General features: G+C 37.5%; 3 protein-coding genes across 4 annotated transcripts; 2 read left to right on the top strand and 1 right to left on the bottom strand.

The window, feature by feature from the left end:
- Positions 1-385: 385 nt before the first annotated feature.
- LOC111467526 lies at positions 386-2,219 on the top strand. Its single transcript, XM_023112460.1, has 2 exons — positions 386-921; positions 1,769-2,219. The coding sequence occupies exons 1-2, from the start codon at positions 573-575 to the stop codon at positions 2,089-2,091; spliced, it is 672 nt and encodes a 223-aa protein (XP_022968228.1). The 5' UTR covers positions 386-572; the 3' UTR covers positions 2,092-2,219.
- On the bottom strand, positions 2,172-7,183 carry LOC111466986 (protein EMSY-LIKE 3). Of its 2 annotated transcripts, none has more exons than XM_023111695.1 (10): positions 6,665-7,183; positions 5,521-5,726; positions 5,319-5,428; positions 4,973-5,204; positions 4,675-4,857; positions 4,525-4,593; positions 3,285-3,542; positions 3,108-3,176; positions 2,968-3,031; positions 2,172-2,557 (listed from the first exon to the last, which is right to left on the bottom strand). In XM_023111695.1, exons 1-10 carry the CDS (start codon positions 6,690-6,692, stop codon positions 2,508-2,510), a joined length of 1,269 nt encoding a protein of 422 aa, XP_022967463.1. In that variant the 5' UTR covers positions 6,693-7,183; the 3' UTR covers positions 2,172-2,507. The 2 variants fall into 2 exon arrangements, with proteins under 2 accessions (XP_022967463.1, XP_022967474.1); XM_023111706.1 differs by having other exon boundaries at positions 2,172-2,554; positions 6,665-7,182.
- Positions 6,691-13,520, top strand: LOC111496900 (UPF0061 protein azo1574-like). The gene is made up of 9 exons (XM_023147461.1): positions 6,691-6,737; positions 7,750-8,185; positions 8,546-8,655; positions 9,288-9,344; positions 9,430-9,729; positions 10,104-10,351; positions 11,069-11,375; positions 11,465-11,738; positions 13,083-13,520. The coding sequence occupies exons 1-9, from the start codon at positions 6,691-6,693 to the stop codon at positions 13,335-13,337; spliced, it is 2,034 nt and encodes a 677-aa protein (XP_023003229.1). The 3' UTR covers positions 13,338-13,520.
- The last annotated feature ends 669 nt before the right edge of the window (positions 13,521-14,189 follow it).

Below are 14,189 nucleotides of genomic sequence, written 5' to 3'. Positions count from 1 at the left end.
AAGGTGTGGAAACTTTTCCGTAGCAGACGCATTTTAAAGCCTTGAGGAGAAGCCCGAAAGGGAAAGTCTAAAGAGGACAATATCTGTCAGCGACGGTGGATCTAGATCATTACCCAAAATGACAATATCTGCTTAAAAGGCTTGAGGGGAATCCCAAAAGGGAAAGTCTAAAGAGGACAATATCTGCTTAAAGGCTTGAGGGGAAGCCGAAAGGGAAAGTCTAAAGAGGACAATATCTGCCAGCGATGGTAGATCTGGATCGTTACAATTTAACCAAAATCATAATGATCGGGTTGAGTTAGCTTTTTTTTTCTTTTTGAACCTGTTCACAAGTTAATAACTCAACCACCAAACTCCAGCCAGACAATGAACGAAGGATCAACTTTCCAACATATTTTTATTTTGTTTTCCACAAAGAAGCTTCATTCTCAATTGCTTTCCCCACCAAATTAAACCCTTTCTCTACCATTTTCGTCAGATTTTTGTCCAACCAAATTCATTTCAAATCCTTTTCTCCACTTCACAAGCCTTCACTTCCTCTTCGTCGCCGGTTGTTTTTTCAACTCTCGGCGATGCCGAACTGCACCGTCGACTCTTGTAAAGTCGAGACCAGTAATGGTGTCAAGCTCCACACGAGGGTTTTCAAGCCAACAGATGAGGAAGATAGGGAAAATCTGGTGGTTGTTTTGGTCCATCCCTACTCGGTTTTGGGTGGTTGTCAAGGCCTTTTGAGAGGAATTGCTGGTGGCTTAGCGGAGAGGGGTTTTAGAGCTGTGACTTTTGATATGAGAGGTGCTGGGAAATCGTCTGGTAGGCCTTCTTTGACTGGATTCGCAGAAATTAAGGATGTCACTGCTGTTTGCAACTGGGTTTGCGAGAATTTGTCTGTTAATCGAATCTTGTTGGTGGGTTCATCTGCAGGTACTTTGTTTTTTGTTTTTCTTATGTGTTTATGCTATGGAATTTTGTGTGGTTGTGGCTGGATTTTGGCCTTTGTTGGTGAATTGTTCCTTAGATTGGCTGCCTGATTTTGTTCTTCTACTTTGCCATTTTGATATCTGTTTGTACAATGAATTCTGAGAATAGTTTTCTGAGATCTGAAGAATTGATCAAATGGAAGCTTTTCTTTGAACTTAGGCTTGGTTTTTCTTCTCTGTTTCTTGATTGAGCAGGTGTTCTTTAGTTCAATGGCAATGTCATCATTTTATCTGTGGATGGTTGCCTCCTTGTCTATAGTTCTTTGCTATTTTTCTTTTTTTATAAGGATGAACTTGTACCATCTGGAACCATCTAAGATCTAAGATCATTCCAGGATAAGCTGTATTGAAGTAATTCAATACCACATCTTGGGACAGGTTCTACACCCTTTCGCCTTCTCGTTTTAAATTGCCAAACTTGAGCTAGTGACCGGACAGGGCGAGGCACTGATCGGAATAGGACTAGATCCTCTCCGAAGTAGATGCATTTTAAAATCATAAGATTGATAATAATACGTAACCAATCAAAGCAGACAATACCTATTAGTAGTAGACTTAGATTGTTACAATGTTTTGCTTTATGATTTTGTATTTTCGTTGCAGTCCGATTTTTTGGAAGAAATATTGTGTCAAAGCAAGATTGAAGGTGGAATAAGAGAGGATGTGGTACCACATTGATGATGCATCTAATAAAGTTTATTGGACCAAGAACATTACTTTCTCTTAATTTGTGGGGCAGAAAGAGAGCAGATGGAATTATTCTGAATCACTTGTAATTGTGTCTTTTGCAGGCGCCCCCATTGCAGGCTCATCTGTGGATTTGATAGAACAAGTGGTAGGCTATTTAAGCCTTGGCTATCCCTTTGGCCTAACTGCTTCAATTCTTTTTGGAAGACACCACAAAGCCATCTTACAGTCTCCGAAACCAAAGCTTTTCGTGATGGGCACACGGGACGGGTTTACGAGCGTGAAACAATTGCAGAACAAGTTGAAATCTGCAGCAGGACGTAACGAAACACATCTAATAGAAGGTGTGAGCCACTTTGAAATGGAAGGCCCTGCATATGATGCTCAAATGGTGAATCTTATCCTTAGTTTTATTTCTTCTTTGTAGAATGTTCAACTTGTTCAGAATGTTGTGTAGAAAATCGAAGGCTTTGGCTTAACAGATTGTGCATTATTACAGTAAAAAGCAAGAACTAATCTACATAGATTCTATTGACTTTTGAATAAAGTTTTACAGAAATAATCTTTCTTCTGAAGTTAAAGCTAGAGATCAAAATAAAACAATAACTCTTAGTACAATCAAAAGATGGCATCAAATGGGCGTGAAGTCTGCGTTCTGGAAGGCCAAGACACCAATAATAGCACGGTTGATCATTAAAGTTTGAAAACGCCAAACCGGAGCGAGTGTTCTGCTGAGTTTTCCATTCAACTAATGCAATTCATCACCATTGCCATCAGTTATTAGCAATCCTGCAGGTTTAAGAATTTGGCCATTTTGGAGCTTCGTCCACTTTACATCGTCGTTCATACACGAACCATTGATTGTCCTTGAGAATATGGTTCTCTTCCATCTGCTTAAATCCCAAAAAAGAAATAATAAAACGAGGAAGAAACGTAGTGTTCTTGCTACCAAAGTAGCCCGATTTAACAATGTTCTTGCTATTTCAAACTAGAAAAAGAGACATAATCCATTGAGATTTGGGGTGATGAAATGGTACAATCCATAACTCAAGATGCAAGTTTAATGATCAGATCTTGCTAAGGTTTGGTGATAAAAAGCTATTACCAATATATTGATAATGAATAGAAGTCTATAATTGGAGTGAGGAATTTTTACAAAATTGGGAGACCATTGACGTTGATAAAAAGAAAGCATAGTAGAAGAAAATGAAGGTTTTTAGGCACCATGTACGTATACACAACCAATGCAATATCATTTAAATTATGTACTGTACATCAGTAAGCATGTTTAATTAGTTATTACCACTCTCACCGTCCGATGCATCTTCAAGCCTTGCAATTGCGTCGACAAGGGATTGTTCATGGTCCTGCATTTGAATAGACTCAGAATAAGTTGTATAAATAAAGTCATAGCAATGGGGGTCAAGGTTAAACGATTCATACTTTCAGCACTTTCTTAGCCTTTTCAATCTCCATGGGATCTGGATGATTAGCACCAAATACCTTTTCCACCTGTTTGAACAACTCCAGCAACAAGGAAAACAAAGGTCATCACTTAAATCAACAAAAGAAGAAAAAACAAAAGAATGGTAGAACAAAATCATATTAGCTCTTGCACACCTCCTTAATCAGCGTGTCGGTGTGAAGTATTTCAATATCACCCATAGCCTGCTTCCGAGATCCATTTTGAGATCCATTTTGAGATACAGGTAAGTCTTTCCTAGATTGACCCTTTGTAGTCCCTCTGCCCCTTCCACCACCAGCCACTGCACCACCTCGTGTCATGGACTTCTTATTGCCCCTCCCGTGTCCAGGGCGAGCACCACTGCGAGATACTACAGAATCTTCTCGTTCCCACCTAATATCTTCAGGTGATATCTAACAGGAAAGATGTATAAATGATTCTTAAGGGGCAATATTCCTCTTCAGATCAGGAATTCCAGAAGAAATATGACTACTGAGTTTATGGCCAGTCATTTCATCATTCAATTAATAGACTGATCTCTACGTGAAAAATGAAGCAACATTTTCAGACACTATAGGTCATCTGGTTTAAAATCAAAAGCTATGGCTGTTCGTGGTTCAATACAAATTCTTCAACAGTTGCATACATAGATCATAAGCAGTGAACTAGCAAGTGGACAAGTGTACCATTAGATCGGAAGACAGTGAAATGTAAAAGGTAGCATTCCACTCTAAATCACGAGCCAATTTATATGAACCATAAAAGAAAATACCGACTAAATCGATCACAGGAATACCAGTTACAGTACCTATTATCCAAAGAGAATCCTTCCACTCTAAATCACAAGTTAATCTACATTTATTGCTGCTTACATTATCTTCCAGTTGCTAGTGTAACCTAAAAGCTTAAAATTATGCACCAGAATACATTACATGACTATATGTAGTTATTACTTCACCCAGTGAACAGCTGTTACAAAAACTAATCAAACAGATCCCATCCTGTAATAGAACTAAGTAAATGTTCAGCTTGATCGTGTACACAGAATATTGCAATGTGATTATAAACATCGTATTAATCATGCCACCAATATGTTTAACTCTAACCTAGTTGAGGAAATATAAAATTGATTTCAAATATAAACTAAACAAAATCCGAAGTACTTCTCTTTTGTCATTTAATAAAATTGAATAAAAGAAACATTCCCATGTCTCGTGTGCAAGCCCCTTGTTTATTAAAAGAAACATTTAATAAAAGAAAAGGACGATCTAGCAAGCCCCTTGTTATAGAGAGCAATATGTAAAGAAAAGGGCGATCTAGAGAGCAATATGTAAACAAAAGGGCGATCTAGCAAGCCCCTTGTTTATTTATTTATTTTGAGGGTGAGGGGAGTACCTCTTTAAGGTTGACCCATTCCCATGTCTCGTGTGCTGTATTATTATCATAAACCAAAGCATGACGACCCTATCCAAAATAAGGGGCAACGCGATCAAGGATAACCCATGTCCACATGTGAAGTAAAATGAAACTATTAGAAAAACATACCTCAGCATGGTTATAATCAGTTATAACAGCCTCATAGAAGCTGTTGTCTTCAGGCCATCTAGTCCAAACTTTTCGTCCAATTAATGGTTCGGTTGTTCCTTCAGCATTTTCATTTGAAACAAATGCCCCTAAAGAACCTCGATTATTCACTTGGCCACTTCCAGTAAGACCTGTATGCATGGACTTCACAACAAGCGCTGCTGTTAATGCAATGTATGGACCAAGTAATTGAGGATAATAAAAATTAATGACAAAAATTACTTTAAATTCTTCAACAGGTAAGAATTATAAAACATACTGCTTTCGTCTTTGTAGTTCTAGCACCAGGGGGAGGACCACGTCTCATGGCCGATGAAGATGGTTGTGTACCAGTAGGTATTGCAGGAGTAGGTGCACCTTGGGACAGGGAAGCTTGGGATGTTTTCTGTTTCTTCCGTGATGCTGAAGCAGTGGGGCTGGGTACGGGATCCGCCATGGGTTGATCAGCATTGAGCTTTCCAGGTTGGAGCCCATTTGCTGTTCTCCATTCCCTAAGTGCATTATCATAACAATGAATAACGAAATAGCACAAACCATACCAACTGTGGTAAATAGAGTTACAGGACCAGCTATACCATATGCAAAATAAAAGACAACAATCAAACCTTATCCTTTTGATGACATCGTCTGCATTTACCCGAGATAAAAGTTTTCTGTGTTCTTCATCTGATACTCTCAACTCCTTTCTTAATTCCGTTATTAAACTTTCCTTCTCCTGATAGATGTTAAGATTGTAAAGAGTTTGAAAGCTGGAAATAAAAATAAGTTCGATGAAGTCAAAGAGCAAACAATTAGAGAAAAGTATACCCATGTAATTGCATCAGATTGAGCTTTAAAAGCGCGCAGGACCGAACTATATGCTTCCTGCTCAATGTGGTGGATCTGCATTTCCATATCGCCGACCATCCTGGGTAACGTAGAAGAATTTACTGGTGCAGATCTTCCATTCCCAGCAGGAAGCCCACCTCTTTGAAATCTATTTTGATGAGGAGGAGGAAGGTCATCATCTGTTCCTGCAGTACATAAAAAATCTTAAGACCAGAAGAAGAGATCTCCAGATGGATGCTGCCATCAATCCTAGGAATAACATATTATACAAACAAAATCCTCCAAGCAAGTTCATAAGGCACCTTCCATAACGTCTCACAGGCAGTTGCTTTTTACGTATGAAACAACCGAATTTAAACAGAACATAAATGTCAATCCATTACACATTATAACACTATGATGTGTAATACTTCCTTGCTATTGAATATAGAAGACAACTAGAAGAAATGAGCTAAATTAAAACAGAGAAACGAAAAAGCTCTTATAGCCAAAGATAAAAAATATATAAACACAACAGAATGGACAACATAAGCTTTCTTTCATTCTATTTTAAAAAGAGTTAGCACATACGACTCTTTTTGGTGAAATTTTCCTCACTGCAACAAAACTTGGCAATAAAGCAATATCCAGTCTACCAGATTGCTGCAATGTACAAGCGAAAAGGCCTAATGGAAAGAAAGAAATCTAACTTTAACTGCACCCGCACGAGCACAACCCTCGTGTTTAGTTGCCAACCATTGAGGTTATAACCATGAGAAGACTGCCGGTGATAAGCCGGAGGAAGGTGAGGATGACGTCAAGACGTCAAGTCAGCATGCACCTTATGACCTGGGCGACACTAAGAGTCTAGAAACAGCTAAGGGATGTAAAGCAAGCAACAAAGGTGAACAAGAAAAATAAAAAAGAAGAAACCAACATAAAAAGCTACTCAGTTTAATAATGAAATTCGTTTATAAATGAACAGAGGAACTAAACGAACTGGGATTGGATGGAATACTCAAAACAGCAAACAGAAAACCTAGCGATTATCAAGAGTAAAAACACAATTCCTCGGGAAAACTATTGCTACTGAGCCCTAGAAAACCCTTCGAAAGTTCAAAACCAAACTTTTCAATTAACTCACCACTGCTATCCGAAAGTTCATACTCCATGGAAGTTCCTTCCACTAAAATCAACGCCAACCAACTTGAACCCACGTAGGGAAAATCAACTTTGCGAAAAACCCAACTCTCAAAACCAATAAAATTCCTCAAGATTCAACAAGCACACAGGCAGCCAAAAGTTAACAAAGAACAAACAAGCGTCTTCGCAGAATCTGGGCGCAACTCCAAGCTCCACGGCAGCCCTTGAAGTCCAAGGATCAAAATTTGCAGACAAAAGACGGATCGAGTGAGAATCAAGACTCGATCGGCTCGAAAAAGTTCAGAAGACAGTAATTGCAAGAATTTGAAGCAATAAAATAGGAATACGACGAATCTGGATTAGGAATTGAGGAGGATTTCAATGGCCTTTTTGTGAAAGGCGCCTGAAGATGTGAAAGATGAACGAGACACGAGAGAACCCGTTCTGGATTTGGGAGGGAAGGCGGACTTGAAACCGACTATTGTCTCCATCCCCATTTTGTCTTCTAGTGAATATTTTTCCCTTCAATTCCGCCGTGAAAATACCCTAAGATTTCTTATGGATTTTTATTTTTCATTACCTAAATTAATAAATTAATAAATTAAACCCTAATATAGGCCCAACTCATCTTTATCTATTTAGTTTTAATATCCATCCCACTGGCCCGACTAGCTAGCGAGCGATTCTATCAAACGAGATTTCTCAGGATCACGAACGTAAAAATTTAAATTTTTCCTAATTATGTACTGAATTATGCTTAAATTGACAATCATGTCATATGTAGAATTATAACCGATACATCTAATATGAACTCAACCAATAAAATAATAAACCTATACATTTATAGAACCTCTCTCTATATATTTATTGAGATAAATGGTTATTATATATATATATATATATATATAAATTCAAATATAGCAATAATATATATATATTTGAATTTTTTAAATCAGTGGGCCAAATAATAATAGTAATAATACAAATTAGAAAATAAAAACATATGATATAATTTAGTATAATAATTAATAATTTTTATTTTATTTTGATTTAATAGTGCCTTGAAAATCGGAACTAAAAAAAAAGAAAAAAAAGAAAAAAAAAGACAAAAACAGAAACAGAATGTCATTGGTTTGGTTTCCCATTTCTTCCACAGGCTTTCGCAGCTTCCCCGCGTTTCTCTCCTCCGCCATCGCCACCGTCTCGGCTTAGTTCGCCGTCGTTCCACTCTTCTCATTCGCCGTCCTTCTACTTCTCTCGTCTATTTCCTTCCCCACTCGCTGGCTGCTCTCGCCACGGCCTCCGGAGAGTTTCCATGGACTCTACTTCACCGGAGGTTTCGGCGTCGGTCGACTCCGTGGCGGAGGGTTTGAAGAATCAGAGCTTGAACAGCGACGATCGTGGCGTTGGAGGAAGTAGCGTCGAGCATCAGGCCAAAAAGAAGCTCGAAGATCTGAAATGGGACAATTCCTTTGTCAGAGAACTGCCTGGCGATCCCCTTACCGATATCATTCCTCGAGAGGTTCTATTTCTTTGTTTTTTTGATAATTAATGTGTGTAATCAATTTAAAGCTTGAGTGGAACTCTTTTGTATGCTTACAGTTTAATGGGTATACCTTACTGCGAGTTTCAGCTACTTCTCGGTGTTCAAATGGATTTTGATTTTGATTTTGATTTTGATTTGCCCGTCCTTGGGTTCATTTTCATTCAAAAAAGAAGGGTTCTACATTTTACTTGGTCTCCATTACTAGTTTAATTTTCTTCCGGTCGTTCTGAGCAATCAATTGGATTTGTAGGTTCGATTAATAAATATTTATTGTAACCGTGTGATCCATTCTTCATGCCGTTAATTGGCTGCGTTTAACTTCCATGCGAATTTTAGGTATTACATGCATGCTACTCAAATGTGTTGCCATCCGTGGAAGTAGATAGTCCTCAGCTTGTTGCTTGGTCAGAATCCGTTGCCAATTTGCTAGATTTGGATCCTCAAGAGTGAGTTTTCTTATTTCTTTAGCTGTTTGATAAAATTGATAGATGAGGTATTTGCAATATATAATATAAGGTATGAAGCATGGATATTTAGTTTGAGTAGAATCTTAATATCATTGTTTGATGCTATACACTCTACTAGACCCTCATGATCATAGTTTAAAGATCTTCTCGCATTATTGTTTAATTTTGAATAAAGTATGAATATATTTAGATGTATCGATGCATAACCGATTTAAGTTCTTCTTTCTTTTTATGCAAGATATATATACCCATTCCTCACAAAAACCTTACAAATTCCCTAAATACAAATTACTCAGCACAACTTGGAAGCATGCATAAAACCATCCAATTGTAAAACAACTATCTTTGTATTTCAGTCTTATTCCACTGTAGTCAATTAGATGTCTGATCAGACAATGTTAACGTTTCATTTCGTGTTAGAAGGACCTCTAAAAATCTTTGTATTTCAATCTTATTCCACTGTATTCAATTAGATGTCTGTTCAGGCAATGTTAACGTTTCATGTCATATTGAAAATGCTGGATTTTATCCAATTTGTGTCATGAATGTCCTCTCCCTCAGAGTTGTTTTCTTCTTGCAAGAGCTAAAGGATTTTGCTTTTGTCATTGCAGATTTCAAAGGCCAGATTTCCCCCTCTTGTTCTCTGGCGCATCTTCATTAGTTGGAGTGTAAGTGTGAAATACTGATTGATGCACAGCACGGACATTGTGATTTTCATTATCGTCCCCTGCCAGCTGATATTGTGTGTTACAGGTCGCCTTACGCTCAATGTTATGGAGGCCATCAGTTTGGCATGTGGGCTGGACAGTTGGGTGATGGTCGAGCAATAACGCTTGGAGAGATACTTAATTCCCGTTCTGAAAGGTGGGAGTTGCAGCTAAAAGGTGCTGGGAAGACTCCATATAGTCGGTCTGCAGATGGCTTGGCTGTGCTACGAAGTAGCGTCAGGGAGTTCCTTTGTAGTGAAGCAATGCACAGTCTTGGAATACCAACAACTCGTGCACTTTGTCTTCTGACCACAGGAACATTGGTTACCCGAGATATGTTCTATGAGTACGTAGACAAACAAATCTTGTCAAGATGGCAGTTAAAGACAATTTGTAGCTGTACTACGATTTTATATCTTCTTGTGCATTTGAATATGGTTTTCTCATAAATGCAAGAATTAATTTCTGAATATGGGCTTTTTATTCTTCTTCAAAACCCTTAACACATAAACTTCATAACTATTTTTGTTGTAATTCTTTTTAGATAGGGGATTTTTTTATTTTATTTGATTGAAATCATGATTTTTCATATCTCTATGTAGGTACTTTTATGGTAGCTTTCAACATGTAAAATAACTTTAAGATGTGAAGAAAAAGATTTGACATAATCCATATTGGTTAAGGCAATGCAATAACAGTTCATATTGTTTGAATTTGTAGTGGGAATCCAAAAGAAGAGCCTGGTGCAATTATATGCAGGGTGGCTCAATCCTTTTTGCGTTTTGGATCATACCAAATTCATACCTCTAGAGGGAAAGATGATTATAAAATTGTTCGGGCTTTAGCAGACTATGTGATCCGCCACCATTTTCCTCACATAGAGAATATGAGCAGCAGTCAGAGTTTATCTTTCAGCACAGATGACAAAGATAGTTCAGTTATCGATCTCACTTTAAACAAATATGCAGGTAATTATTTCTGTTTAAAAAATGTATATGATTCTAGTTAAAAATAGTTTGTGACAAGAAGTACAAGAATGCTACTTGAACTCAACTGTGTGTTTAGGCCAGTGTACAAATTATGGTGCATCTATTTTTCTGGAAAAGCTCATGCTTAGGAATGATAGAGGTGGGAAGAAAAATGCACGTGCCTTAACTAGTTGAGTTATAAGATGTGACTGTTGTAACGAATCAGAACTAGAACTATTACTTGTCTTTGGGGAGAAAAAAATGCTTTTAGCCAATAAACGTGTCCTCTGCTGAGTATCATTAATCAAAGCTATAGCTTGAATTGAGCTATTTGTTGCTATTTTATCTGAAAATTAATCAATAGTACATGAAAGGAAAGAAAATTAATGCTGCAACTTTGTTTTTCCTGTGGTTGCGGTGGTCTGTAAGGGTTTACTTCTTCACTGTTCTTGGCTCGTCTGTGACATTTTGTTGAGTCCAGTGCATGCCATCTCTCTTTTTATTTATTTATTTGTATTTTTTTGGGTAGGAACTGAGTATTTATTGAGAGGTATTAAAGAATGAACAAGGGCATACAAATGTTTTCCATCTTATTGCATGGTAGATGCATATCCTCTTTTTAGTTGTATTCAACTTGCTGTTTCTGAACAAGAAGGGTTATGACTTTATGGTATGACACTTCTATTTTCGTTGCCTTTGCATTGATGATGTTATCAGCTTGGACCGTAGAAGTCGCTGAGCGAACAGCTTCCTTAATAGCAAGATGGCAGGGGGTTGGGTTCACACACGGCGTACTCAACACTGACAATATGAGTATCTTGGGTCTTACCATTGATTATGGTCCATTTGGATTTTTGGATGCTTTTGATCCTAGTTTTACGCCTAATACAACTGATCTTCCGGGCAGAAGATATTGTTTTGCAAATCAGCCAGATATAGGCTTATGGAATATAGCCCAGTTTGCCTCGACTCTCTCAGCCGCTGGATTAATAAATGATAAAGAAGCCAACTATGCCATGGAAAGGTGGTTTTTCTTTATCGAACTTTTATCCGTTCAAGATTTGTTGACCTTTCATTGCACTCATATTATGACATTCCGCTCTCCTCTTACAGATATGGAGACAAATTTATGGATGACTATCAATCAATAATGACCAAGAAACTTGGTTTGCCAAAGTACAATAAGCAGTTAATCGGCAAGCTTCTCAACAACATGGCTGTTGACAAGGTTGATTACACAAATTTCTTTAGATTACTTTCCAATGTCAAAGCTGATCCTAGCATCCCAGAGAAGGAGCTGCTGGTCCCTCTGAAGGCAGTTCTATTAGATATTGGGAAGGAACGTAAGGAAGCTTGGGCTAGCTGGGTCAAGACCTACATAGAGGAGGTACAGTAACAAAAAATATTTGATCGTTAAAAAATAGCAGTTGAAACGTAAAAGTTGAAACATTTGCAGATTTCTGTTTCTTCTTTGGTTCTGATTTGTTTTGCTTGTGTTCGTTTGCATTCCTTTTTTAAAATCTTGTTTCAGCTCATCAACATGTCGGTTCTGAGTCGAACATTGTGAATCTCTTGCATCGCTATGGATTTCACATTTATGAGTTACATAACTTGCATGTCTATCTGCAATGTTGGCATAACCATTAGATGATTCAAGTATCTGGAAACTGATACAAATTATGGAGCTATTTTAATTTCATTCCCAATCTCAGCTTGCCCTTCATTTTTGTTTTTTTTTGTATTTTTTAAAATTATTATACGGTAAGGTATGCCCTTAAGGTGTATTAATAACCAAGAAATGAATTCCCAAGGCTGATCAGAGGGTGGAAAACCTTTCCCCTCCCCTAAGCTTTCTGAAGTAGATAAAATGTAGAGAATGAACCACACTGTTCCTCAATATATACTGCCTTGCAACCTCCCCAACACTCCCTACGTTGTCCTCCCTCGTTCCCGACTCTTCTAACCAACTGGTGAGAAAGTTTCCCTCCTGCCCCTCCTAGTTTATTATACGGTAATACGCAAACTTAGTGGGTTAAAAAACTCCAAATTCATAAATAAAATGCCGAAATGCGCAAGTCCAACAAAAAAGTATCCAACATGACTAGAAGAACATATATCCACAACTTTTGTTTTTGTCTTGGTTTCTCTTGGTTTGGCTTTCTCTTGCATTGCCTGATGTATATCATGTATGTTTTTTCATTTAAGAATTCATACCCTTCTTAATGAAATTGCCATTTTAAGGCTATAATTGGTAGCTTCAGTTGGTTTACCTGAACTAGGAGTAAGCTTGGCACTTGGCAGTCAATAGTTTGTCGTGTTTGCTGTATCGGGATTTGTAGTTGGGGCGGTTAGCTAGCTGTTAACGGTCAGTAGCTGTAATGCTAGTTACTGCCGTAAGCTTACAGTCATTGGAAGGACGGGTTGGCGTGTATATTTGAGAGGGAGAGAGGGAATGGACTTCGCATGCAAGTAAGAAAGCTTGCATTGGAGAGGTCAAATGTAACCGTCCAAGCCTACTGCTAGCAGATATTGTCCTCTTTGGACTCCCTTTCGAGCTTCCCCTCAAGGCTTTTAAAACGCGGTTGCTAGGAAGAGGTTTCCACATTCTTACAAATAATGTTCCGTTCTCTTCCCCAACCAACGTGGGATTTCACATCAAACCTCTTACGTTACGTTGATCTTATTAAGTATTTGATTACAAAACTTACTAAGTATTTGATTGCTTTTGTAGCTTGCTGGAAGCGGCATTTCAGATGAGGAAAGGAAGGCCTCTATGGATGCAGTAAATCCTAAATATATCCTGAGGAACTACCTATGCCAGAGTGCCATAGATGCGGCTGAACAGGGTGATTTTGGAGAGGTTCGTCGGCTGCTGAAGATAATGGAACGGCCATATGATGAGCAGCCAGGAATGGAGAAATATGCACGGCTACCCCCAGCCTGGGCGTATCGGCCAGGTGTTCGTATGCTTTCTTGTTCTTCATGAGTTCATAGCTTGCTCTATTTTACACACACAAAAAACGAAAATAATTTATTAATAGAATGTTTGCTATGTATATAATATTGTGAAGTCTGTGTCATAATTCTTGAAATTTAGACAGTTTTCTCATTTCTTTTCGGGTACTGATTCTTTTTACAGACTTGAAATGTTGTTCATTTTTGGCAGTCATTGGATCTTCCATTGTTGGTTTGTTTTTGTTTTTTTTTTACCCCGAAACGAGCCGTTACGTAACCCGAACACCATGAAAACTTAGAATTACTTTTAAGATTAGATTACAAGTTTGGTCCTGTGGTTTCTATGCTTTTTAAAGTTTCGAAGTTTAGTATTTATGAGATTTGTTCAAGCCATAAGAACGAACATTGCTAAATTTCAACTTTCTCCCAATTAAATGGTAGACACGCGAGACTCAAAATCTCGGGTTCCATCGGTCAACACTAAAAGTTACGTTTTCAAATATAGTAGTCTATGTGGTCGGGTGTCCACGAGGAAAAAAGAACATTTCATTTAATTTTAATATATCAAAAAATTAATAAAATTTAAGAATTATATTAGACGATCATTAAAGCCAAAAACATATTAAACCCAAAATTGAAACTTTTAAAATTTATTAGGCATTTTTTAAATTTATAATTAATCTTATTTTTATAAATTAATGTATGATAAAAAGTTGCACAAATTTAGCCAAAAAAATAATTTAATTCAACTTTTAATTATGATTTAATATGATATTTAATACTATTTACTGGATAAATTTGACCTAAAGTGACACGCTAATTATTGAGAGAGAAAATATATAGGGAAATTCTTTTAAAAAATAAAAACATTTTCCGATAAATA

This window comes from Cucurbita maxima, unplaced genomic scaffold, assembly GCF_002738345.1.
Source record: "Cucurbita maxima cultivar Rimu unplaced genomic scaffold, Cmax_1.0 Cma_Scf00002, whole genome shotgun sequence".
In the NCBI taxonomy this organism is placed as follows: domain Eukaryota; kingdom Viridiplantae; phylum Streptophyta; class Magnoliopsida; order Cucurbitales; family Cucurbitaceae; genus Cucurbita; species Cucurbita maxima.
Note: the sequence above shows the minus strand (reverse complement) of the source record. Positions and strands in the feature narration are given on the sequence as shown.